This window comes from Oryctolagus cuniculus, chromosome 2 (assembly GCF_964237555.1).
Source record: "Oryctolagus cuniculus chromosome 2, mOryCun1.1, whole genome shotgun sequence".
NCBI classification, from domain to species: Eukaryota; Metazoa; Chordata; class Mammalia; order Lagomorpha; family Leporidae; genus Oryctolagus; species Oryctolagus cuniculus.
Window position 1 is genome coordinate 115889447 of NC_091433.1, and position 25026 is coordinate 115914472.

Genomic DNA, 25026 nt, shown 5'->3' on the forward strand with positions numbered 1-25026 from the left:
CCGCCATGGCGGCGGCGCCGTCCAGTCATGCGCCAGGGGTGGCGGCGACTTCCCCTCAGGAAGTCGGGTCTCCGCCTCCTCCTCCCACCCCGCCTGTTCAGCGGCGGAGGCGGCGGCGGCGGCAGCGGTTGTTTCTGCCTCTCCGCCACCTCCACCGCGGCCTATCCGCCCGGCGGCGTTGGCGGGGAGGGGGACAGTAGTTGTAGACGCCCGCCCCTGCCTCAGAGAAGGTGAGTTCCCGCCCCGGCGGCGGGGGCAGCCCGGTCTTCAGCCCCTCAACTCCCGCGGCCCAGGAGAGGCCCTGCGCGCTCCGCACGCCGGGCGCGCCCCGAGTGTGCGAAATGGCCGACCGGGGCGCGACCGGAGCCCCTCCGCACCCCTCAGCACCCGCCGCCCCGGCCAGGGCGCCAGGGCCCCCGGGCTCCCGGGCCCCCAGCTGGAGTGTGGAGGGCCAGAGGGGACGCCTCGGCGTGCCGAGGGAGCCGAGGTCAGAGTGGGAGCAGAGGCGGCCAGGCAGGAGCTGAGGGAAAGGGAAGAGCGGGGTGACGAGCACATTCCAAATCGAGGGCCCAGAGGGGGGAGAAAAAAACAAGCCGAGGTGCGACAACTTCCTGGAAAGCCGAGTTCGACGTGGGATGTTCAGGGAGAAGTGAAGTGAGGGCTCAGGGAGAGGTGGAGGCAGAGTGGGGCCCTGGCTGGGAGAGAGGGGAAGGAGAGGAGGCAGGAGGTCTTGAGGTTTGCTCTTGGTGAGAATATGGCCCCGTAAGGCTGTAGTGTCTGTGAGTTAAAAGCCCATCTTGACAGCGGCCTGAGCTTCATCCTTGTCTGCCAGTGTCGTAGGTAAACAGGAATTCGAGCGCTGAAACCATTTGATTCCTAAAGTACTGAATAGCAGTGGGGAAAGCCGGGCTCCCTGGCGATCTGACTGGGCGGGTGAAAAGGGGGATGAGGGAGTCGGGGAGGGTGGGGGAAGGGAGGTGAGAAGTGACAAAGGGTTTGTCATTGGAAGTGCAAGTAGGCCAGCCGGGTCTGTCTGCTGACTGGGGATTACCGGAGTTAGGATCCTCCTCCCAAGGCGACCTGGAGCTGAGCCTGGCCTTCCTGATGACACTGCAGAGGAAGGGCTTTTGGATCCTTGAGAAACACTGCAGAGTTGCAAGAGACACACACACATATCCCAAAGGGACAGAGAAGGACTCCACAGCCATGAGCACTTTCTAGTGAATGCTTTTAAAAGGGAAGTGGGGGGATTGTCATCCGGTGTTGGCTAGAACACGCTCTAAATTTTTTCCAAACAGGAAATCAAAAGGAAGCTTGTCCCAGGGGCCTGGCCTTAGGCGACTAGAGGCTACATTAAGTTTTGGTCAGGTGTCATTTTCCAAGGGTTTGGAGGGATTTTACACGTCTCAACACATTTCCCAAACACAAAAATCTATTTCTTGACCATCTCAAATCTGAGAGACTTTTGAGTTCCTACAAATGTGATGGACCCAAATAGCCTGATTATCACAAACTGTGAGACAAAGCTTTAAAGCACTTTGGAAATTATTTTAGATGGCAGCACTTCGATCCCACAGCAGAAGATCTCTAAAAATCTCAGCCATATCCAATTTCGTCATTTTAAGTATTTGCTGTTTGCCTTTCGCTGGTGTTCGGCTCCAGAGTGAATGATAGTGGAAGCCAGAATGTTGTAGAATAGTTTAATTACTATATAAAATCTCATGAAAATAATTGCTTTTTCATGATGCTCTGTGGCCTATTTCATTGCCTTTTACACATTTCACTTAGGATGAATGGCAAATGGGTTAAACACAAATTTCTTAATACATTTTTGGGAGCATTTTTATTCCATTCACTGAAAATGGAAATTAGAAATTCATTGCAAACATTAAGTCTGTAAGTTAACCTTTGTAAGCTTAATTTGGTGTCTTAAGGCAGTAAATCTAGTATTGTTCCAGGACAAGGGATAAAATCTGAACTTCTTAGTTTTTATTTCAAACTTCCTGCTTGTCACCAACAAGTAAGCCTGAGCATTTTATAGGTGTCAGGACTATACATTATGTCTGGCTCCCATGGCCAGGTCACAGGATGATGAGGAAACAACTTCCTAAACCACTTTTTGCTGGACTCCATTTGATTTTTTCAATGACTGATTATGTGCAAAAAACTTTAAAAGCTGTCTTAGCACTATTCAGTATACTATTTCAGGGTGGTAAAGCAAGAATGCTGGAGGAGGAGTCTAATAATAGGTTGTAGTACTAGTTCCTTTACCAGTTAAATGATGATCCTAAGTCCCAAACTCTCTGGACTGGACTGGACTTCTGTGAAATGGGGAAATTGGAGTAGGCCAGTGATTCTCAACAAAGGGTGATTTTGCCCCCACAGGACTTTAGGCAGTTATCTGGAGACATGTTTTAGTTGTAACCACTGGGCTAAAAAGGACATGGTGAGTGAGCACAGGTGCTGCTGGCATCTACTTAGTACCTGACACAGATGTTGCCAACAAAATTCACAGAACAGCCCCTGCAGACATACACACAGGAGGAATTATCCTACCCAAAATTTCAGTAGTGGTGAGCTTGAGAAATGCGGTGCTAACCAAACTGTGAGGTCCTTTATAGCTTTAAAGTTGTAAACTGATTCACATTTTGGTATTCCATTGCAGGGCTGTGTACTGGGACAGTAATTCATGAGACATAAGAAACTTTGACCTGTAATCAGATGGCATTCAGAATAATAACCTTCAATTAAGGTTGAAACAATTCAGTAGGATTTGAAAAACAAAAAATTTTACCTTAAAAATTACCTCCTCACTTTGTTTCAGAAACAATTCATTTAACTTCTGCTTGATAGATGGTTAATCTGATGTTACACTATTCCACACTATTAACACTCTTAAGTTAGAAGAAGCCTTAAATAATTGTCAGCTGTGATAATGGATAAAGAAAGGGGGAAAATGTTACTTGCCACTTAGTATCTTTTTTTTCTTAAAGATTTTGTTGGGGGATTCTTAAAAAAAGTCATGCTTCCAGTTATTACAGCTTCATTCTCACTTTAAAAATCCTGATAACACCATTAAAACAGAGTTGAAACACATCTGCTAATCTATTTTGTGGCTATAGCATCTTTTTTTTTTTTTTTTTTTTTTTTTTTTTTTTTTTTGACAGGCAGAGTGGACAGTGAGAGAGAGAGACAGAGAGAAAGGTCTTCCTTTGCCGTTGGTTCACACTCCAATGGCCACCACGGCTGGCGCGCCGCAGCCAGTGCACCACGCTGATCCGATGGCAGGAGCCAGGTGCTTCTCCTGGTCTCCCATGGGGTGCAGGGCCCAAGCACTTGGGCCATCCTCCACTGCCCTCCCTGGCCACAGCAGAGAGCTGGCCTGGAAGAGGGGCAACCGGGACAGAATCCGGCGCCCTGACCGGGACTAGAACCCGGTGTGCCGGCGCCGCTATGTGGAGGATTAGCCTAGTGAGCTGTGGCGCCAGCCTGGCTATAGCATCTTTATAAGGAACACCTCTGTAATGGGCCTCATGATGAGTAAATGTCAGGAGCAGGAAAGATTAAAAAATTGGCAAGCAGGGAAAATATAGAAGGTATAAGGTTACAAAAATGAAATTAAGGAACTCAGTCACAGATATGCAAAATTAACATGTGAGCAAACTTGTGTGAAAAATACACATACTTAGAGTTAATGGTCATAGTGTCATAGGATTTTCCAGGACACTTTGTAATTCAGTAAAAAACTTTGACAGTTATAATAAGTTGCATTAAGTAATGATATTTCAGAATGATCATAGTAAAAGCAAAACCAAAAAATTCTTAGCTACCTCTTCTAAAGAAAAAAAATTGAGTCAGTTTTAGAGTAAAAAAACATTTCTGGCTTCTTACTGAATCCTTAAACTATTTACATAGAAATTGCCTTAAAATATTCTCCCTTGCTCCCATGATGTTAAGCAGAGATTCAAGTCAAATGACATAAAATCTAGCTGATAGCCCTTCAGAAAACATTCATTGTGCTCCCTCTAAGTATTCAGTATTAAGGATATACGTGTGAATTAAGCTAGCCCTTTTAAAGGCCTCAATATTTCTTAGTGAAATTAAAGAGCAAGGAAGGGAAAAATTGAGTTTTAAATACAGATTAGACTTTTAAAATAACAGTGTAAATAGATGGCTGTACCCATGATGTTTTTGCTACAGGCACATCAGAGCATATTACATTGTAAATCTAATGTTGGCATCTATGAAGAATGGGGAGGAAAATGTCCAGAGAGACATTAATGGTTTTGTTTGTTAATTTCAGATCTGGTGCCCTTATTGTCAATATGTGAAAATACTAAGCATTTAAGACTATTAAGGATTGCTTCCATAATTAGCCACATAAACATTAGAGTGTGAACATTGATTTTTATCCCCCTTCTGACCTAATCACACTTACTGACTAAAGGGAATGGCATGCATTGATGACTTTCTGGTGTAGGAGATCTGCCTTGAGTCCTGGTGAAACTACTCAAGCATGATCCCTGAGCCAGGTAGCCATAGAGTACATACAGTTGTTGACATTCAAAGGCCATGGTAAACCCTTAATTATTTTTGTGGTGATTATATTAGTCTGAAATAGCTAAAACCTGTAAATGCTAAGTCAGATAACAATCTCATTTCCTGAAAGGATAAGGTTAGTAGCTCACATTACAGCTAAGAGTGTTCATGATGCTCACTGATACAGGCCTGCATTTCTAGCACAATTAAGATCTCTGAAAATGGCTTAAATAGGTTTTGGCCTTCAGAGGGAAACAATAAAAGAGCATGCTTTGACAGAGATAACAATCAGCCATCTAGTCACCTAAAACTGAGTGTTGTCCTCTGCTTAGTCTCCTAAACTTAAAAGTTTCAAAAATTCTAAAACCCATTCTCATGACTTCTATTCAGATCCTTGCCAGTACATTCAGACAAGGGGGGAATAAAAGGTTTACAGAATGGAAAGACAATACTGTCTTGATTTGCAGTTGTTACCAACATTTATGTAGAAAACCCTAAAGAATCTAGGGAAAGGCTACTAGAAACAGTTCAGCAAGGTTGTAAAACAGAAGGGCAATAAGCAATTAGAAATTGAGCTTTAAAAAATAAATATTTTGAAAGCAATTCTTTTAGACACTGTTACCAAAATACACTGAATACTAACACTGCTGAAAGAAAGAAGATGAAAATGAAGAGAGGAAATGTTTCCTAATACTCTTTAGTAAATTAGATTGAAAAATATAGGGCCGTGTTGTTTATTTGTTATTTTAGAAGGGAAGAATTGAGCTACTTATACCTAAAACATAATCAAATTAACATTCTAATTTGGCTCTATTTTTTCTTCAAAGATCAAGTGAGGATATTTAATAAAAAATTTAAAATTTAGGCTGTTGTTTAAATGCCACATCACAAGACAAATCAATGTGCTGTGCATGTTACGACAGAGAATGTACTGCAAAGCTTGAAGGTTCTGTAAACTTTTCACTCAACTGCAGTTGATTTATTTAACTTTCATAATTGCTTTTATTACATCTGTAATAAAAGACCAAGTTGTATAGAGCTGTTGAATAACAACCAACATAATTCTGTTTCTCTGAAATGGAACTTTTCTGTAGTCTTGTTCAGCTACAGAAAAAAACTTAGCATGCAGTACAAATAGGAGCATCAAATTTTTAGAATTTTGCTAGATTTCTAAAACTTAGTATCTTTAAAAAATAAAATAAAAACATTCCAAATAAGTCTCAATCAAAGCAAACTCTTGGGGCCTAATACCAGCCTGTAAGTAGCTAGTAAAATAGTTGAGATCCATTGGTGTTTCTGTTGGTGACTCTGTTTTTAGATATTGAAGCATAACAAATTAGCAGACATTAACATGGGAGATAAACTGGATTCTTCAACTACTAGGTTCAAAATCAATAAGGGTCAGATCCACCTTTCAACTTTGATGGGAACAGTACCTCTAAAACATGATTTAGCTTGAAAGTCAAAGAATTGTGTACTCAAGTCATGCGCTTCTGCCCTATAACCAATAACTTTTTGACTTCCTGTAATTATAAAATGGGCAAACACCTCATATGTCAGTTACTCAAATGAAATCCTGAGTGACAACACAAATAGTTGACCCATACTGCATTTACTATATGCCATGACCTCTTATTAAAAAAAAAAAAATTGTGAAAGTTACCAAGAGAAAGGGAGAGACAGAGACACAGATCTTCCATCTGCAAGTTCACTCCCCAAATGAAAACAATGGTGGAGGTCTGGTCAGGCTGAAGCTAGGAGCCTGAAACTCCATCTGGGTCTCTTGTTGGGGTACTGGAGCCTGGATACTTGGCGCCATCTTGCACTGCTTTCCCAGGAGCATTAGCTGGGAGCCAGATCTAAACTTGAACAGCCAGAACTCAAATCAGCACTCATGGGATACTGGCATGAAAGTGGTAGCTTAACCCTCTGCCACAGTGCTGGATCCCCAGGAACTCTTGTAAGTGCTGAGCCTATGTTAATTTCCCTAAGGAACATATAATAATTTGAAGCATATGTAATACCTCTGTTTTAAAGATGAGGAACCTGAGGCATAGAATGGTTGAGAAACTTGACCAAGGTTACATAGCTGACAAATTGCAGGAGTCCAGAGTCCCTGGAGTCCCTATGTCTGACTCCAAGAAGCAATGAGTTAAGTAATATGACAGGCAATAGTTCTGCATATGTGATTTGGCCTTTATTTGGTGGATGGATGATCTCTCTGGAAACAAGTCCCAACACTTAAAAATCAGTTTAACAAATTAAGGTAGAATTACCACTTTTGAGGGTTTTTTTAAGCTCCTTTTTATACATTTTATTGAAGTATACTTACAATAAACTCCACATACTGAAAGTGGATGATTCAATGAGTTTATTACACATAAATACTCCCATGTAACCACTAGCCTAAGCAAAATGTCAGATACTTACATCAGTTCCAGTTTCCTCATGCCTCTTTGTGATCCACCTTTCCCTTTGCCTCTGTTCTCAGGCAACCACTAATCCACTGAAATTGTAGATTAATATGCATATAAGTTAATTTATTCAAGAGGTCTTTAAAAAGTTACTGGAAAATTTATGTTTTGAGAAAATGGGCATGGGTTTCAAAATTTTCTGCACCAAAATAATACTCCATTTTCCTCATAATTTTTTGAAGTCCCTGGTGTAGTAGATACTTGCTGGTGTCTGTCACTCAGCATGATTTTGAGATTCATCTGTGTGTTGCCATTTTGTTCCTTTGTATTGCTGAATAATTCTGTGGTAGGGATGTACCACAAGCTATGGTTTGACTGTGGTTTAATCCTCCCAAAATCATGAAAGAATTTAACCTTCAAGTCTTATGTTAGTGGTATTAAGAAAGTGGAAACTTCATCCAACTAAGATGTTTAGAAGGAGGGGCTTTGGAAAGTGATTTGGTTAGGTCATGGATCATTAGGGTGGAGCCCTATGATTGAATCCTGGTGGCTTTATAAGGAGAAGGGGAGAGACCACTTTCTCAGACATACAAATTCATGCCATGATGTGATGTGGCCAGTTGGGACGGCTCTCAGCAAATCCTGTATCATGCTGTTTGAACTTTGAACTTCCTGAACTGTGGGCCTAAATAAACTTCTTCATTATAAAGTAGCCTGCCTCAGGTATTTCATTAAAGGAATGGAAAAGCTGACCGCATTTTGCTTATTCATCTCCCATCAATAGAAAATAAGGCTTAAGTTTCTAGCTATGACGATACTGCTTCAGAAAGTTTGTGAGAAAATGGAATTAAAAGATGCGCATTTTCCACAAACATTTTGCCCTCATTCTTTTCTGAAGTGTCTGCTCAAATCTTTTCACCATTTTAAATTGAATTTGTTTTATAATTGAGTCATAAATGCTCTTTGTATAGTCTAGCTCTCAGTCCTTTGACAGATGAGAATGTTTTCTGCTACTCTGTGCTGAATGGAGAGATAGTGTAAAGCCTTGAGACTAGAAAATATTTCAGCTTTTTAAAAAGGAGAAATGGATTCTAGAAAGTAGAATCAAAAGTTTTACATCCTGTCTTAATAGTTAATAACCGATTCTGCAGTCAGACTGCCTCCCTATCACTTACTAACGGCCACCCTGGATATGTTCCTTAACCTATGCTTCAGTTGCCTCTTCTATATAATAGATAATAATATTCAGCCCATAGCATTCTTATGATGATAAAATTAGTTCTTATATATGAGTGTTTAAAACAGTACCTATTACATAGTAAGGGCAGTGCTGTATAGGTCTTACAGAATAGATTATTAATAATGTGATGCTTTGAAATAAACTTCAAAAGGTGATATAAATTTACTAAAAGCATAGGTCATGCTATACCTTAGTTCCTTTTATGAAAGAGATCACAGCAGGGTTCTGGAATCCTATTCTTTAGGTTCCCTGAAGTTTCTGAGATGTTCAGCAATGTGCCAGGAAGGTACTTAAAACTTAAGTGGCAGATTTTATGCAAAGGTGAATGACTTGTTATATCAAACGGAAGTTTCAGTAGACTCCAAGAAGTTGATGAATTTTTAAGGTAAATTATGAAACCTGAAATATATATATATATATTGTGTGTATGTGTGAGAGAGAGTGAGCACTGGCCTCTTTAGGTTGTGCCTTCAAGACCTGGTTGTAAAAGTTCATTTATGCCTGCCTATAGATTGCTTTGGTCAAAGTGTGTGAGATTCAGAACCATTGTTGGAATGGTTTCAGTTTAGGAGGGCATTTCACATGTCTTTCAAAAAAACAAAATGGGAAAATAAGACTTTACTGTGGTAGAAGTAGATTTGAATAATCAGACCCATTAGGAAAGTAGTGGGGGCCAGCGCCGCAGCTCAATAGGTTAATCCTCTGCCTTGCGGCGCCGGCACACAGGGTTCTAGTCCCGGTCGGGGCACTGGATTCTGTCCTGGTTGCCCCTCTTCCAGGCCAGCTCTCTGCTGTGGCCCGGGAAGGCAGTGGAGGATGACCCAAGTGCTAGGGCCCTGCACCCCATGGGAGACCAGGAGAAGCAACTGGCTCCTGCCATCAGATCAGCACGGTGCGCTGGCCGCAGCGCACCGGCCCCGGTGGCCATTGGAGGGTGAACCAACGGCAAAGGAAGACCTTTCTCTCTGTCTCTCTTTCTCACTGTCCACTCTGCCTGTCGAAAAAAAAAAAAAAAAGAAAAAGAAAAGTGGGGAACGTTATAGAACATGGTGTTTGAAGAGATGTTGCATGTGATTTTGGAATAAGCTTAGATCTGCGCAAATTGTTTCTTAATATACAGATAGATTGCTAATTAATGGACAAATCATAGACACAGGAACAGAGTGAATTCTTTGCAGCCTGCCATAAGTATTGCCCATGTCCTGTTTAAAGTTTTCACCATTGACTTGAATGAAGACATAAATTGAATACATACAAACTGTGTGTGAGAGACATAGTAAATACTGAAGAATGAAAGAATTTGATACCTCTTTAAAGGTTTATTCATTACATTTACTTGAGAGGCAGAGCAACAGAGGCAGACCTTCCATCTGCTGGTTTACTCCCCAAATGACTGCAACAGCAAGGACTGGGCCAAGCTGAAGCCAGGAGCCCAGAACTCCATCTGGGATTTCCATCTGGGTGGTAGGAACCTAAGCACTTGGTGCATCAACTGCTACCTCCCTAGCACACTAGCAGGAAGCTGGAATGGAAGCACAGGAACCAGAACTGGAACCAGCACTCTGATAGGCATGCCAGATGGCAGATTAACCCACTGTACCACAACATCTACCCAAGAATTTGAGTTTTAAAAGATCCTCACATTTGGAAATGGTGAACTGTTAACAAGAGAAGGTATTAATCCCTGCACTTAGAAATCTCTTATCAGTATCATGGTAGAAGATAGCCTGTTTGGGGGGAGAGATGCTACTTCCAGGTCTTAACAATTATAAATAGAAATCAGTAATATGACTCCCATTAAAAAATGTTAATGCTAAATAAACTGGTGGGTAAATCAGGGTAAGCAATCATTTTCACTGTACTCCACAATAATCACAGCCTATGTTTTTCAAATTATATAATGCTACAACCTTTGTAATGAGTAAATAGTAATCACTATACAAATGGAATAGAATTAACATCAAATTTTTCTAAGGGAAGCTTTATACAAGCACTGTGCCTTTGTCTTTGATGGTTCCTGTTGCCCACAATGTGTACTGAGTGACACATACTTCGTTAATTCAAATGCTCAACTATTATAATTGGAAAGAATTCCAGAGTACACAGGACATGTAAAAGTTATTTAAGCTAGTTGCACATACAGGAATTGAATACATCGAGGAATGGGAGAAGAAAGGACATGATTTTAAGAATTTGATAGAATCTGAGTTTATTCCAAAACAAAATTCTCTCTTTTTGAACACTCTGCTTCTCCATTCCACTCCCTTCTTCCCTCCCTCTGGGAAATAACAACAACAAAAATAACTCTTCTTTGTCTTCATTACTTCCACTGACAAGGACAGCTTTACTTGGGATCACAGTTTAGAATTACCTGTGTTTCCTCTGTCCTCCTCCTACCTGCTCTCTTCCCAGTTATCATAGATACCACTTTTGAATGTCTCTTAAATTCCTCTTCCTATTACTCCCTCCCTCCGTCCCTCCCTCCCGGATTTGTTTATTTGAAAGAATTCCAGAGATGGATACAAAGAGATCTACCATCCACTTGTCTCTCTTTAGATCTCCCACGTGGGTGGCAGGGTCCCAGACGGTTGAGCTGTCTTCTGTGCTTTCCCCAGATGCATTAGCAGGGAGCTGGATCAGAAGTGGAGCAGCACGGACATGAACCAGTGCCCACATGGGATGCCAGCATCACAGGCAGTGGCTGTACCTGCTACGCCACAATGCTGGCCCCTCTCTTCCTGTTTCTACTGCCACTCTTGATACAGCCCAATAATCCACCTATAATGGATTGCAAACAGTTCTCCCATTTTGAGTCTCCTTGTCTTCTTAACTGCAAAATTAATTCCAAATGCCTCAGTAGGACTTACTGTGATGGGCCCCACTCTACCTTTGGCACTGTCCTTTATTACTTTGACATACATCTTGTCTTACTTGAAGTAGAAGTGGCATTTCTAATGCCCTTCCCTCTCCAGAATAATCTTTTTCCATCCTTTTTTAATTTTTTTCTCTTAGTTTTACCTCTCTGGATAGGCAATTCAAAATCTGGTTTTCTCCTCCAAGCTTTTCCTATGCCCTCCCATAACCCTCAGCAAAAAGACAGCATCCAATATGGGTGCTAGTTCAAGTCCCAGCTGTCCCACTTCATATCCAGTTCCCTGCTAATGTGCCTGGAAAAGCAACAGAAGATGGCCAAGTGGTTGGGCCCCTGCACCCACATAAGAGACCTAGAAGAAGCTCCTGAATCCTGGCTTCAGTCTGGCCCAGCCCCGGTCGTTGTGGCCATTTGGGGAGTGAACTAGTGGATGGAAGATCAATCTGTCTCTCCTCTCTCTGTACCTCTGCCTTTCAAATCATTCAAAAAAAAAAAAAATCTAACTCTAGCAAATGACACATATGGCAAGGTATTTTAATTTCTTTAAATCCAAATATCCCCCTCTTCCAGAACAGCTCTCTGCTGTGGCCAGAGAGTGCAGTGGAGGATGGCCCAAATCCTTGGGCCCTGCACCCCATGGGAGACCAGGAGAAGTACCTGGCTCCTGCCATTGGATCAGCACGGTGCAGCGGCCGCAGCGGCCATTGGAGGGTGAATCAACGGCAAAGGAAGACCTTTCTCTCTGTCTCTCTCTCTCACTGTCCACTCTGCCTGTCCAAAAAAAAAAAAAAATCTAAATATCATAATCTTCAAAATGTGGGAAATCCACTTATCTTTTTATAGAGGTAAAAGATGAATAGTTTATACCTTTGTTTGCATAGACTAAATAAATGCTTATGTCTGTTCCCTCACCTTTCCCATAGTACCTGTAGACAAAATTCAGTAAATAGTGATGAAGTTTAATAGTGTAAAGGCATGGATTGAAAAATGAAGGGATAGCTGAAAAAACATAAAACCTAAGTAGATAAGAATTGTTAGAAAGATGGCTGGGAGCTTGGGAATATGATGCTAGCTAGTAGAGATAAAGAGCCTGCTGGGGCTGGCGCCGCAGCTCACTAGGCTAATCCTCCACCTAGCGGCGCCCGCACACCGGGTTCTAGTCCCGGTCGGGGCACTGGATTCTGTCCTGGTTGCCCCTCTTCCAGGCCAGCTCTCTGCTGTGGCCAGGGAGTGCAGTGGAGGATGGCCCAAGTGCTTGGGTCCTGCACCCCATGGGAGACCAGGATAAGTACCTGGCTCCTGCCATTGGATCAGCGCGGTGTGCCTGCTAGAGTGCACCGGCCATGGCAGCCATTGGAGGGTGAACCAACAGCAAAGGAAGATCTTTCTCTCTGTCTCTCTCTCACTGTCCACTCTGCCTGTCAAAAAAAAAAATGCCTGCTGGATAAAGGAATTCATGGTAACCCCAAGTTTCTTACCTTAGTTTATTACAGCATTGCTTTTTAGAAGTGGGAAGTCTGAGCCGGCGCCGTGGCTCAATAGGCTAATCCTCCACCTTGCGGCGCCGGCACACCGGGTTCTAGTCCCGGTTGGGGCGCCGGATTCTGTCCCGGTTGCCCCTCTTCCAGGCCAGCTCTCTGCTATGGCCAGGGAGTGCAGTGGAGGATGGCCCAGGTGCTTGGGCCCTGCACCCCATGGGAGACCAGGAAAAGCACCTGGCTCCTGGCTCCTGCCAGGATCAGCGCGGTGCGCCGGCTGCAGCGGCGGCCATTGGAGGGTGAACCAACGGCAAAAGGAAGACCTTTCTCTCTGTCTCTCTCTCTCACTGTCCACTCTGCCTGTCAAAAAAAAAAAAAAAAAAAAAAAGAAGTGGGAAGTCTGGTAATAACAGCTGAACAAGGAGAGAAATTATTTTTCTGTTTTAAACTGTCCTCAGTAAACTTTATACTAAATTCTGGTTGTCACCAAAAGACAGTATCTATTTTTATTAAAGACTTGTAGGGGGCCAGCGCCATGGCACAGTAGGTTAATCCTCCACCTTCGGCACCAGCATCCTGCACAGGCACTTGGTGCTAGTCCCAGCTGCTCCTCTTCCAATCCAGTTCTCTGCTATGGCCTGGGAAAGCAGTGGAAGATGGCCCAATTGGGCCCTTGCACCCATGTGGGAGACCTGGAAGAAGCTCCTGGCTTTGGATTGGTGCAACTGCAGCCATTGTGGCTATTTGGGGAGTGAACCAGCGGATGGAAGACCTTTCTCTCTGTCTCTCCCTCTCACTGTCTGTAACTCTACCTCTCAAATAAGATAAATCTAAAAAAAAAAAGACTTGCAATAAGTCAATATATTGTCCCCATGGTCAGTTTGCACATTAATCCTGAATCAAAGGTTGTTCCTTTTTACCCTGCTGAGACTTTAGAGTCCAATATAATTATATGTTTTAAACAACTCAAATTTTTTGAGATACTATATATGACATAACATTTTAAATTATCCATCAAGTTTTCTTTTTTTTAGATTTATTTTGTTGATTTGAAAGAGTTAACAGAGAGAGGTAGAACAGAGAGATGTCTTCCATCTGCTGGTTCACTCCCCCAGATGGCCACAATGGCTGGAGCTGTGCTGATTCGAAGCCAGGAGCCAGGAGCTTCTTCCACGTCTCCCACGCGGGTGCAGGGGCCCAAGGACTTGGGCCATCTTCTATTGCTTTCCCAGGCCAAAGCAGAGAGCTGGATTGGAAGAGGAGCAGCCAGTACTAGAAGGGTTTTTTTTTTTTTAATTATTTACTTATTTATTTATTTGAAAGAAAGAGAGAGGTCTTCCACTCACTGTTTCACTCCCCAGATGGCCACCACAATGGATGGGGCTGGGCTAGGCCGAAGCCAGGAACCCAGAGCTGCTTCTGGGTCTCCCACATGGATGCAGGGGCCCCAGCACTTGGGCCATCCTCTGCTGCTTTCCCAGGTGCATTAGCAAGGAGCTGGATTGGAAGCTGAGCAGCTAGGACACAAACTGATGCCCATACCGTATGCTGACATTACGGGTGATAGCTTAACCTGCGATGGCGCAACTCGTTCTTTCCAGAATGTTTCTGGTATGCAGTTATTATTAGCTTGAGCACATAATATATTTAAGCAAACCTTTTTAATCTTTAATATATATTTATGGAGTTTTTAATTGCAAAGTCATACTTTTTGCAAAAGTTAATATGGACATGTACACAGAGTGGAATGTTACATGTTCTCACCTCCTCTATTACTTTCCATTTATTTCCCATTTCGTAATTCCATTAAGTTTAGTAAATATCGTTTCCAGTTGTTTCACTGTAGGTATCTAGCTAACAAACATGATCAGGCTGTCAAACATACTTCATGAGTCAGTACAATTACACTGCATCAAGGTATGATAATCACTTCAAGATGCAGGCAGTGGGGGTATCCAGTACATGAAAGGGGGCTCCTCAGACCATGACTTCCCACAATGGATGTGTATCTCTGACCCAGAATAATAGATAAGGTTTCTAACTGAGCTTCCCAGAGTCATTTCACACAGTGGGAGTGTGAATTATCTCCATATAAAACCTAAAGAGTTAAAGAGGTTATGTGACATTTGTTCAGGGAGCTGTGCCTCACAGTTTGGGTTTATTTACTATCAGTAATCCTTAGCAGGGCCATCTTGCTAAGTGCATGTTAGAGAGAACGTTCTCTTCCTCATAATAAGTATCATCAGTCTACTCAGAGGTCTGGATTCCACCTGCCTTCTTTCCACGCCACTTCTCCAGCAAAGGAAGTGAATGATCTTAGGCCAGCTGCATTAACTGCTTCTTGGTACAAATACAAATGTATTTAACTTTCAGCTGTGTATATTGGATTGTTTCTACTAAAATTGGTTTTTATGATTGATAGATCAATGGATAGAAAAATAGAATTCTACATCGTTTTTTCCCCTTAATATACAGATATTTCTTCATTACATGTGGTTCCAATTCATTCATTTAATCGTCTACATAGAAAGTACAATTTTGATATCACATTATAAATTCTATCTTAGCCCGTTTTGTGCTGCTGTTACCAGAATTTAACTGAGTAATTTATGAAGGAAAGAAATTTTTTCTAACCATTCTGGAGGCTGTGAAATCTAATATCAAGGTGTTAGCATCTGGTGGATTCCTTCTTGCTGTGTCATCCCATAGCAAGGGAAGGTGAGAGAGTGAGAAAGAGGGAGAGCACACATGCACCCAAGAGATCAAACTCAAAACTTCAAGACCTTGTATAATTGGCTTTCATCCATTCCTGGGGATGCAGTTCTTGTGACCAAACACTTGACTCCAGCTCCCAACGGTATTCATTGGGGGTTAAGTTTATAACACATGCCTTTTGGGGGATATATTCAAACCATAGCAGTATCCTATTTTTACACTGGTTGACTATAAAATAAATTTCGCCTATTAGGAGCTTTATTTTATGTGTAGACCTCATGTGTAAATGTAGCAGTTTTGCATAAATTATGATGAGAAAAACTTAAATGGATATAGATGGCTTTGAGCCTTATTTAATGAAAATTCCTGTAGGCACTCGTGGGAGAAAGTTGTCTACCACAGGCAAACATTGTTTATGGTTCCTCCATGTGGTTCTTAGATGATATTAGCAGTTGCCCCTTGATATATTTGCAGGGAATTGATTCCAGGACCTCCCCCCAATGGATACCACACTGTCCACAGATGCTCAAGACCCTTATATAAAATGGCATTGTAGTATTTAGCATATAAGTTACACACATCTCACATACTTACTTTAAAATAGTTCATATGATGTAAGGTACTATGTAAGTAGTTATTAAACTATATTGTCCAGTGAATGATGATAATAAATCTACATATGCAGTACATATGCAATTTTTTTTAAAAAAATTGCATATAGAAATCATGGACACAGAAGACCGGCAGTAACTCAAGCAAGTGACTATCTTAAAATAGACTACATTTCTTGAGATGGTTTGCTTTATATAAAATACAAAAGGCCAAGACTGGATTTCTCAATCCAGCCTTTCAGTATTGGTGCCCCAGCTTATTTCCATGAGGCCAAGTGAATTTCCTTCAGAATGATATTTTTTGGACCTAGTCAGCATATTACCATGTTAAACATGTGTTAAGTCTCTAACATTTTCATTTTTAAATTGCCATGCTAGTGAGCAAAAACTCAGAGTAGTCTTGAAAGTAGTTAGGAGATAAAAGATTTGAAATAATACTTGAAATGATACTACTTGTTGAAGATTGAGATTACACTCAATGTCTAATAAGATACTCTGTCTGACCTCCATTTGTTTCATTCACAGATCCACATTGAATGGATGAAGAGAGAGCTTGTTACAGATACTTTCTGTAGAAGGCATCTATACAGTAGTGCCACAGTTTTTGAATAATAAAGTATTTCACTCCGAGAGGTAGGTAGAAAATAAAGGGAATGTGTCCTACCGAAGCTTTTGAAATATAGCAGGCAAACTTTTCATGATTTTATTTAATCCTTACGAGAACCTTGTGAAAGAGAAGATATTATTCTTTTAAAGAAAAAAAAAAAAAGGCAGAGTTACAGGGAGAGGTAATGAGAGAGAGAGAGAAAGTCTTCTGTCCTTTGGTTCACTCCCCAAATGGCTGCAACGGCTGGAGTTGGACCAATCTGCAGCCAGGAGGTTCTTCCGCGTCTCCCACATGGGTGCAGGGGCCCGAGGACTTGGGCCATCTTCTACTGCTTTCCCAGGCCATAGCAGAGAACTGTATTGAAAGTGGAGCAGCCGGGACTCAAATCAGTGCCCATATAGGATGCTGGCATTGCAGATGACAGCTTTACCTGCTCTGCCACAGCGCCAGCCCCAGTATTGTCCTTTTGATTGATGGGGAAACGGGCTCAGAGAAGGGAAACAACCTGCTGACTTATTTTAGGGAATTAGGATTTAAATCTAGGAGTCCCTGGTGTGAGTTCATTTTCTTTTCCTCACATTATTTTGTCTTCCACTTTATCTAGAAAGCCACCGTATCATTAGCTCTCGTAGTAAGTGCAAGGAGAACATTATAAAGCCTGAAAAGGAAACTATTACCATAAATTAAGAGATGTTAGACCCTCCAGAAGCTTCCTTTATAGGAGTTGAAGGTCATAAAAACAATATGTAGCAATCTTACCCTTAACAGCCTTTTATTGAGGTACAGAATTATAGGATGCTAGAGCTAGAAATAAAATGTCTAGTGGTCTTGCATATTTAGTTTGCAGATGAAGAAACAGATCCAAAAGGGTTGCCATTCTCCTTAGCTAGTCCTGGACATATCTTAGCCTATGAATGAGGTCTGATTTCCTATCCAGTGTTCTGTACTTATATATGTGTGACTTCTTGTTCTTTACCATCTTTCCCCTGTAATGGTCCCCTAGAGAAAGAATAATCTTTTATATACTAGTACTCGTATATACCGCATTACCATAGTCTCTTCCCACTCTGCTCTTTTCATGCTCATAGACGTGGCTGGGTTTTTAGATCTCCTGAATCCCTGGTGTTTGGGACACCAGAAGTACTACATGTGTTTACTTATAAGAAACATAAAGCCAGGGCTAGCGTTGTGTTGCAGCAGGTTAAGCCACTGCCTGTGACTCTGGCATCCCATGAGTGTCCATTCAAGTCCTAGCTGCTCCATTTCTGATCTAGCTTTCCACTAAAGTGCTGGGGAAAGCATGGCCCAAGTACTTGGATCCTTGACACCCACGTGGGAGCCCAGATGGAGTTCTAGGTTCTGGTTCGGCCTGGCCCAGCTCTGGACTTTGCAGCCATTTGGGGAGTGGACCAGCAGATGGAAGATACCTCCCTTCCCTTTCCCTTTCTTTAACTGCCTTTCAAATAAACAGAATATCTTAGAAACATAAGGTCAACTGTGCTATTTTGCAGAACTCATCCAGCTAGTTTCCCTTATTAGTAATCTTACCAGAAACTGCATTTTTAGTTCATATATAGTTGAGATGACTGTACAGTAATTAACAGTTAAGTCTTGACCTTGGCTTGAGATCATTTGAATTCAAATCTCAGCTCCACAATTAATTGCTGGACAAGTTACTTATTTCTCTGAGTATGTGTAACCTGCAGGATGGTAGTAGTAATCTCTATCTTGCCGTGGTAGAATTAAGTGAAATCAAATATCTGAGTGTGTCTTGTCTGTTCTCACTCCTCAGAACCCAAAGATCTGAAGTTCATGAAAAGAGATAATCAGAGGGTTTTATGATAACCTGAACTGAAATATTAAAAATAACTTTTGACTGTAAAGTAATAATAAATATAGGAAATACTTTTATATAGAGATACAAGAAAATAATAGTCATTTATAATTATGCTCAAAAGGCGGTATTTCTGTTTTCCCTGTGTTACATTTTAGTTACTTTTGGGTGGTCAGTTTTATAACTTTTACTCAGGTTATTTCTGTTAGGCTTAAACTATAGTTCATTCCTTCTCTTACAGAAAGTTTAGAGGTAGGCAAGGGGAGGCTGCTATGACAGCTCCACAGTGTTAGGTGAGAGGGCTCTGTTGTCTTCCGTCTGTTTGCTCTGTGGCACTGGCTTCATTCCTCATGTTCCATGATGACTGAACTCCAACCATAGCATCTTCATTCCAGCAACAGGAGGGAGGGACCTCTTGGAGTCCTACACAGCACTTCAGCTTGCCTCTTATTGACCAGAATTTATTCATACAGCCACATCTTGCTTTAAGAATGGCTGGAGGCCGGCGCCGCGGCTCACTAGGCTAATCCTCCACATAGCGGCGCCTGATTCTGTCCCGGTTGCCCCTCTTCCAGGCCAGCTCTCTGCTGTGGCCAGGGAGTGCAGTGGAGGATGGCCCAAGTCCTTGGGCCCTGCACCCATGGGAGACCAGGAGAAGTACCTGGCTCCTGCCATCGGATCAGCACGGTGCGCCAGCCGCAGCGCGCCGGCCGCGGCAGCCATTGGAAGGTGAACCAGCGGCAAAAGGAAGACCTTTCTCTCTGTCTCTCTCTCTCACTGTCCACTCTGCCTGTCAAAAAAAAAAAGGAATCGCTGGAAGGGGCCAGCACTGTGGCATAGTGAGCTAAGCCTCTTGCAGCATCACATCCCATATGAGCACTGGTTCAAGTCCCGGCTGCTCTTCTTCCAATCCAACTCTCTGCTATGGCCTGGGAAAGCAATAGAAGATGACCCAAGTCCATGGGCCCCTGCACCCACATGGGAGACCTGGAAGAAGCTCCTGGCTTCAGATCAGCCCAACTCTGACTGTTGCGCCCAATTGGGGAGTGACCCAGAGGATGGAAGACCTTTTTCTCTGTCTCTCCCTCTCTGTCTGTAACTCTGTCTCAAATAAATAAATATTTTAAAAAAAGAGAAATGTGGAATAATATTAAAGGACAAAACAGACTAGGAAATGAACATCAGTAAAAAATGAGATAAAAAGATTAATTTTTTAAAAAAAGAAAAAGAATAGCTAGAAAATATAGTCATTTAGCTAAGTACATTGCCTAAGGTTTGTTAGTAAGGAAGAAAGAAAAGTATGTTGGGAAGCAACTGGTAGTTTCTGTTACAAACAGGAACCTAAAAATTGTTGTAAAATCATTTCTACTGGAGTTGATACTTTGCTTTGAAAGTCAAACTCTTGGGGCCAGCACCGTGGCACAGTAGGTTAATCTTCCACCTGCGGCGCCAACATTCCATGTGGGTGCCAGATTTAGTTGCAGCTGCTCCTCTTCCAGTCCAGCTCTCTGCTGTGGCCCGGGAAGGCAGTGGAGGATGGCCCAAGTGCTTGGGCCCCGCTCCGGCATGGGAGACCAGGAGGACGCAACTGGCTCCTGGCTTCGGATGGACACAACTCCGGTCATTGCGGCCATTTGGGGAGTGAACCAACAGAAGGAAGAAATTTCTGTTTCCCTCTCACTGTCTGTAACTCTACATCTCAAATAAGTAAAAAATAAAATAATAATAATAAAAAAAGAAAGTCAAACTGTTGGTTCAGATCAAACATTACTCATAAGTGTTACTGTCACATTTAGAGATAAAAATATGAGATAACTTATTCAATAAACACAATGTTACTTACCTTTCCAGGGTTAAAAGCATGCTTAAGAAGTTAGGCGTTATTTTCACATTTTTAAAAACAAAATAATAAAATGAGGATGAATTTTTAAAATGGCCTCATAGACCAATGATGGTATAATTACAACCTTTGAGTTATTCAATCTTTATAACAAGATTGTGCTTGGTTTCAGGTGAATGGGAGTGAAATATTGGACAAAAGTAGATTTTATGTCTCTGCATCATGGTTGTTAGCTCTCCGGTGTTGTACAGCTTCACTGTTTGCAGAAAGTTCATGCTGAAAAACGAAAGTAATTAATGGATGAATATGATCAGATTTCTCCACCAAGTTCTCAGCCTGCTAAGGGTAAGACTCTTTCACTTCTTTGTTCATATCTATGCCATCTGTGGTCTTTAAGGACTAGCTTCTTCCACTTAGCATAATCTCTTCAAGGTTCATCCATGTTGTACTGTGTATCAGTACTTCATTTTACATTGAATAATATTCCATTGTATGAACATGTCACGTTTTGTTTTTTAGTTGATGGCCATTTGAGTTGTTTCTGCTTTTTTAGCTTTTATGAGTGGTACTGCTGTGAACATTTTTGTACAAGTTTTTGTGTGAATATAGACTGTCAGTTCTCTTGGGTATATATGTAGAGATGGAATTGCTGGGTCATGTAGTAACTCTAGGCGTAACATTCTCAGGAACTGTCAAGTTGTTTTAGAAAGTTGCTATACCATTTTACATTCCTACCAGTAACATATGAAAGTCCCAGTTGTTCTGCATCCTAACCAACACTGCTACTGTCATTCTCTTTAATTTCATTTTAGTGAGTAAGTTTTAATTTACATTTACTTGATGACCAGTGACTTTAAATATCTTTTCATATGCTTTATTGGCCATTGGTTCATATCCTTTTCTGAAATATCTGTTAAAATATTTTGTACATATTTAATCAAGTCTTTGTTATATATATATATATATACACTTTTAATTATTTATTTATTTATTTGAAAGGCAGAGTTACAGAGAGGCAAAAAGAGAGAGAGAGAGAGAGAGAGGGAGGTCTTCCATCCACTGGTTCACTCCCCAAATGGCCGCAACGGCTGGCGATGGACCATTCTGCAGCTGGGACTCAAACTGGCGCCCACAGGGATGCCAGCACTGCAGGCAGCAGCTTTACCTGCTACACCACAGCACCTGACCTCTGTTTTATCTTTATCATTATTCTAATCAGGATTTTTATTCAAGTTAAATAGGAACTTAAGTTTTCTAATTCACCAGATTAGACTTCATTTATACTTTATTTTTACAAATTCCCTGAAAAACTAGCTGACCATTAGTGCTAAGTCAGGCTTTTCTTTCTTTTACAGGGAAGAAATGTTTCACTTCTAAATGAATTATGGTGCCTCCCAATTTGAGGAGTTAAAATATATCACCCAAAGCATCTAGGGCATTATACCTCACTAAGTACATCTGCTGCTATAATTGTACTTATGTGGGATTCAAGGCAGGGAAAGAAAAGAAATCAGGAATAGTGTTGCCTTCCCCCCACAAAAAAGAATCAAACAAGCAAACAAAAATCTCTGCTTTATCTACTTTGATATCTCTACATCAGTCCTGTCCCTTCTTAGTGTTACCCTCCATTTTCTGCCTTCACCCCCTTGCGGGTACTTTAGGCAGAACAAACCAGCAGGCATTCTAGAATGCTTGTCTCACCAATCAGAAGTAATGGAATGAAATCCAAACCCTTAACAGAGGGCACAGAACTTGGTTCCCTCGTCTTCCTCATACTCTGTACCCAAGAATAGCTTTCATCTCATAGATGACTTTCTAATTCCTACCATCCCCAGACTATTTTACAAACATCTTTTTTATTGTTTAAGCCTTATAGTACTCTAGTCAGGTGAGTATGTATATTTTGTTTTGTTTTTGTAAACTGAAGATTTTAAAGATCAAATTACTTTCCTGTGATTCTGTTACATCTCTTAGAAAACAATATATAGGAACTGATTAATCAGAACTTTAGAAACCATCTGAACATTCACATCAGGCCACCTGCCACAAGTGTGTGATTCTTACCCCTACATGTCTTAAATTTTTAGCCTTACAACAGCATCTGATAGGTCAATTCCTTTCTACCCTCTTCCAAGAAGCATTAAGTTGCGAGTAGCCTGGGAGATGCGTGATCCAGATGGTATTTTTTGATGTACAGTGTCATGATATTTGACTTACATATCAAATTGTTTTAATTTATTTTGGCTTCTTTATTTTTTGAAGTTCTTTTCAAGAGCAAAGGCACTATTCAGAACGAAATAATCTACTAAGGATTTTCTCCCATCTTCTCTGCAGAAAATCCCTTTTTGTCAGGCTAATGAAGCATTCAAAGAAGACATATGACTCTTTTCAAGATGAACTTGAAGATTATATTAAAGTACAGAAAGCCAGAGGCTTAGAACCGAAGACTTGTTTCAGAAAGATGAGAGAGGACTATTTGGAAACCTGTAGGTACAAAGAAGAGATGGATTCCAGACCCAGGTACAGGATGTTTGATCAAAGACTCCCACCTGAAACCATCCAGACCTACCCAGGATCATGCAGTATTTCACAAAGCATGGAAAACCGGTTACCTCAGTGGTTACCAGCTCACAACAGCAGGCTGAGAATAGACTCTCTGAACTACTGCCAGTACACCAGGGACTATTTCTCACAAAAGCCAGTACCCCTGAACCTTAGTCAGCAAGAATACAATTATGGCTCATACAGTGTAGAGCCTGGAGGTTACAAGCACTTCTCAGGAAACAGTACCAGAGCCCATCAAGCCGGTCATAAACAGATCCATCAGATGAGGACAAGGTGCCCTGAGGAAGGTGGAGAAAGACCAGAGGAGGGGCGGCCCAAGCATAAGAGGAAAAGAAGTTATGAGGAAATGAATGTAGACAAACATAAGAGCATCCCCCCAAATAAGACAGAGATAGAAACAGAAACTGTACAGGTCAGTCCAGCAAAATGTAAGAACCGAAAGGAGAAAAAAAGCCGAAATGTAGCCTCTAAGAAAGAGGAACGTAAGCGTAGAAAAGAGAAAAAGGAACAAGGCAAAGAAAAGACAGAGGAGGAAATGCTTTGGGACCAGTCCATCCTTGGATTTTGAAGCTGTTCAGTTGGTCCTCCTGAGGTTAAGTTGAAAAAAAAAAAATAGCTGAGGAGCTTGGTTTTATGACGTTCATGTTTGAATCACTTTTCTTATGTGAACAGGTATTTAACTTCTAACAAAACCCAAGCGAACAGGAAGGATTTAGTACACGTGCTTTCCAACACAGAAATGACTTTTCCTCGTTTTCTAAAAGCATTTTCCATTTTTCTTAACATACAATGTAACTTCCCTTTATGAGAGTGGGTCTGCTGTTATTCATCCAAATGCTATGATGGTGGAATTATTTTCCCTTGGGAGATCAATTTATTTCAAGTTGGAGGATTAATAGGCTTTGCAGAATCTATTTCTTGATTGGATTTGTTTTGTTTTTGAGTTGGGTATCTTTCTGTCCATTGGTTTTCTCTACAAAAGCAATTTAGGTTATTCTTCCTTTGTTAGATCTACCTTGCAGCGTATTTTCTAGGTTGGAAAGTGGAAAATAAAATGCATTATAATAATAGTAAGTTTAGGTTACATATAGTATTAAAAGTTCAAAGAGTCTTTCTATAAAATCGGTTTATATTCTGGAAAGGTTTATAATAAAGACTTCTAATTTCTGCACATTGTTGTTCCGTGTCTGTGATCTGTGTGGGCCTTGAGGTACAACGAGATAAACCAGCACTTGGGATGCCTACATCTTATATTAGAGTCCCTGGTTTAAGTTCTGTCTGCTCTGCTTCCAGTCCAGCTCCCTGCAAATGCACCTGGGAGGCAGCAAACCATGCCTCGCGTGCTTGGGTCCCTACCACCCACATGAGAGACACAGATTGAGCTCTGGGCACCTGGCTTCAGCCTAGTCCAGCACTGGCTGTTGTGAACATTTGAGGAGTGACCCAGAAGATGGAAAATCTCTGTGTCTCTAACTTTCAAATGCATGAAAATATGTTTAAAAACTAAAAAAACAATGCTCTGTTCCCAAGCAACAGTGATTTCCTTTTGGTAAGGAAGAGCAATGATGGCATTTTGTTCTTCAGAGTCAAGATCTTTTGAGTAAGTCATGCTTTAACATTGTAAAAATTCCTGTCTACTATACCAGGCTTGTTCAGATTTGAACGCAGTTTAGAGGGTAGAGATCTATAACCACAGTTTGTTGTTTTTTTTTTTTTTTCAAGTAGTTGAAACTGAAAGGAGAAGAATTTATAAGAAATAAGAGGCTATTAAATGATTCTGCCTTGGGAGATGGATGTTATAGTGCAGCAGGTAAAGCTAGCATTTGGGTTACCCACATCCCACATTAGAGTGCCACTTGAAGTCCCTGCTGCTCGGCTTCCAGTCCAGCTCCCTGCTAATGCACCTGGGAAGAGTGAATGATGGCTCAAGTATATGAGTTCCTGCCACCCATATGGTACATCCCATGGAGTTGCTGGCTCCTGGCTTCAGCCTGGCCCAGCCTCAACTGTTACGGACATTTGGAGAATGAATCTGCGGATGAAAAATTTGTATCATTCTGCCTTTCAAATAAATAAATCTCTTTAAGAAATTAATTCAATTTTGACAATACTCAAGAATATTTGGCAAGATACCAAGGTATAGCACTGACTGTTCCAGCCATTTGGGAAATGAATCAACAGATGGAAGGTGTCCCTGTGTGTTTGTGTTTATGTCGTTCTGCCTTTCAAATAAATCATAAAAGGTTGTTTTATCTTGGTAACACCATAAGAATATTCAAGGGGACAGTACTGTGGCATAGAAGATTAAGCC

The 25026-nt window shown here is 41.4% G+C and overlaps 1 protein-coding gene across 3 annotated transcripts; it reads left to right on the plus strand.

The window, feature by feature from the left end:
* On the plus strand, window positions 1-23886 carry KRCC1 (lysine rich coiled-coil 1). 3 transcript variants are annotated; one of them, XM_008254147.4, is made up of 4 exons: window positions 1-230; window positions 16395-16502; window positions 20323-20495; window positions 22485-23886. In XM_008254147.4, the coding sequence occupies exon 4, from the start codon at window positions 22507-22509 to the stop codon at window positions 23281-23283; it is 777 nt and encodes a 258-aa protein (XP_008252369.1). In that variant the 5' UTR covers window positions 1-230; window positions 16395-16502; window positions 20323-20495; window positions 22485-22506; the 3' UTR covers window positions 23284-23886. The 3 variants fall into 3 exon arrangements, with proteins under 3 accessions (XP_008252369.1, XP_069924918.1, XP_051698651.1); XM_070068817.1 differs by lacking the exon at window positions 16395-16502 and having other exon boundaries at window positions 4-230; XM_051842691.2 differs by lacking the exons at window positions 1-230; window positions 16395-16502; window positions 20323-20495 and adding an exon at window positions 21255-22038.
* Window positions 23887-25026: the final 1140 nt, after the last annotated feature.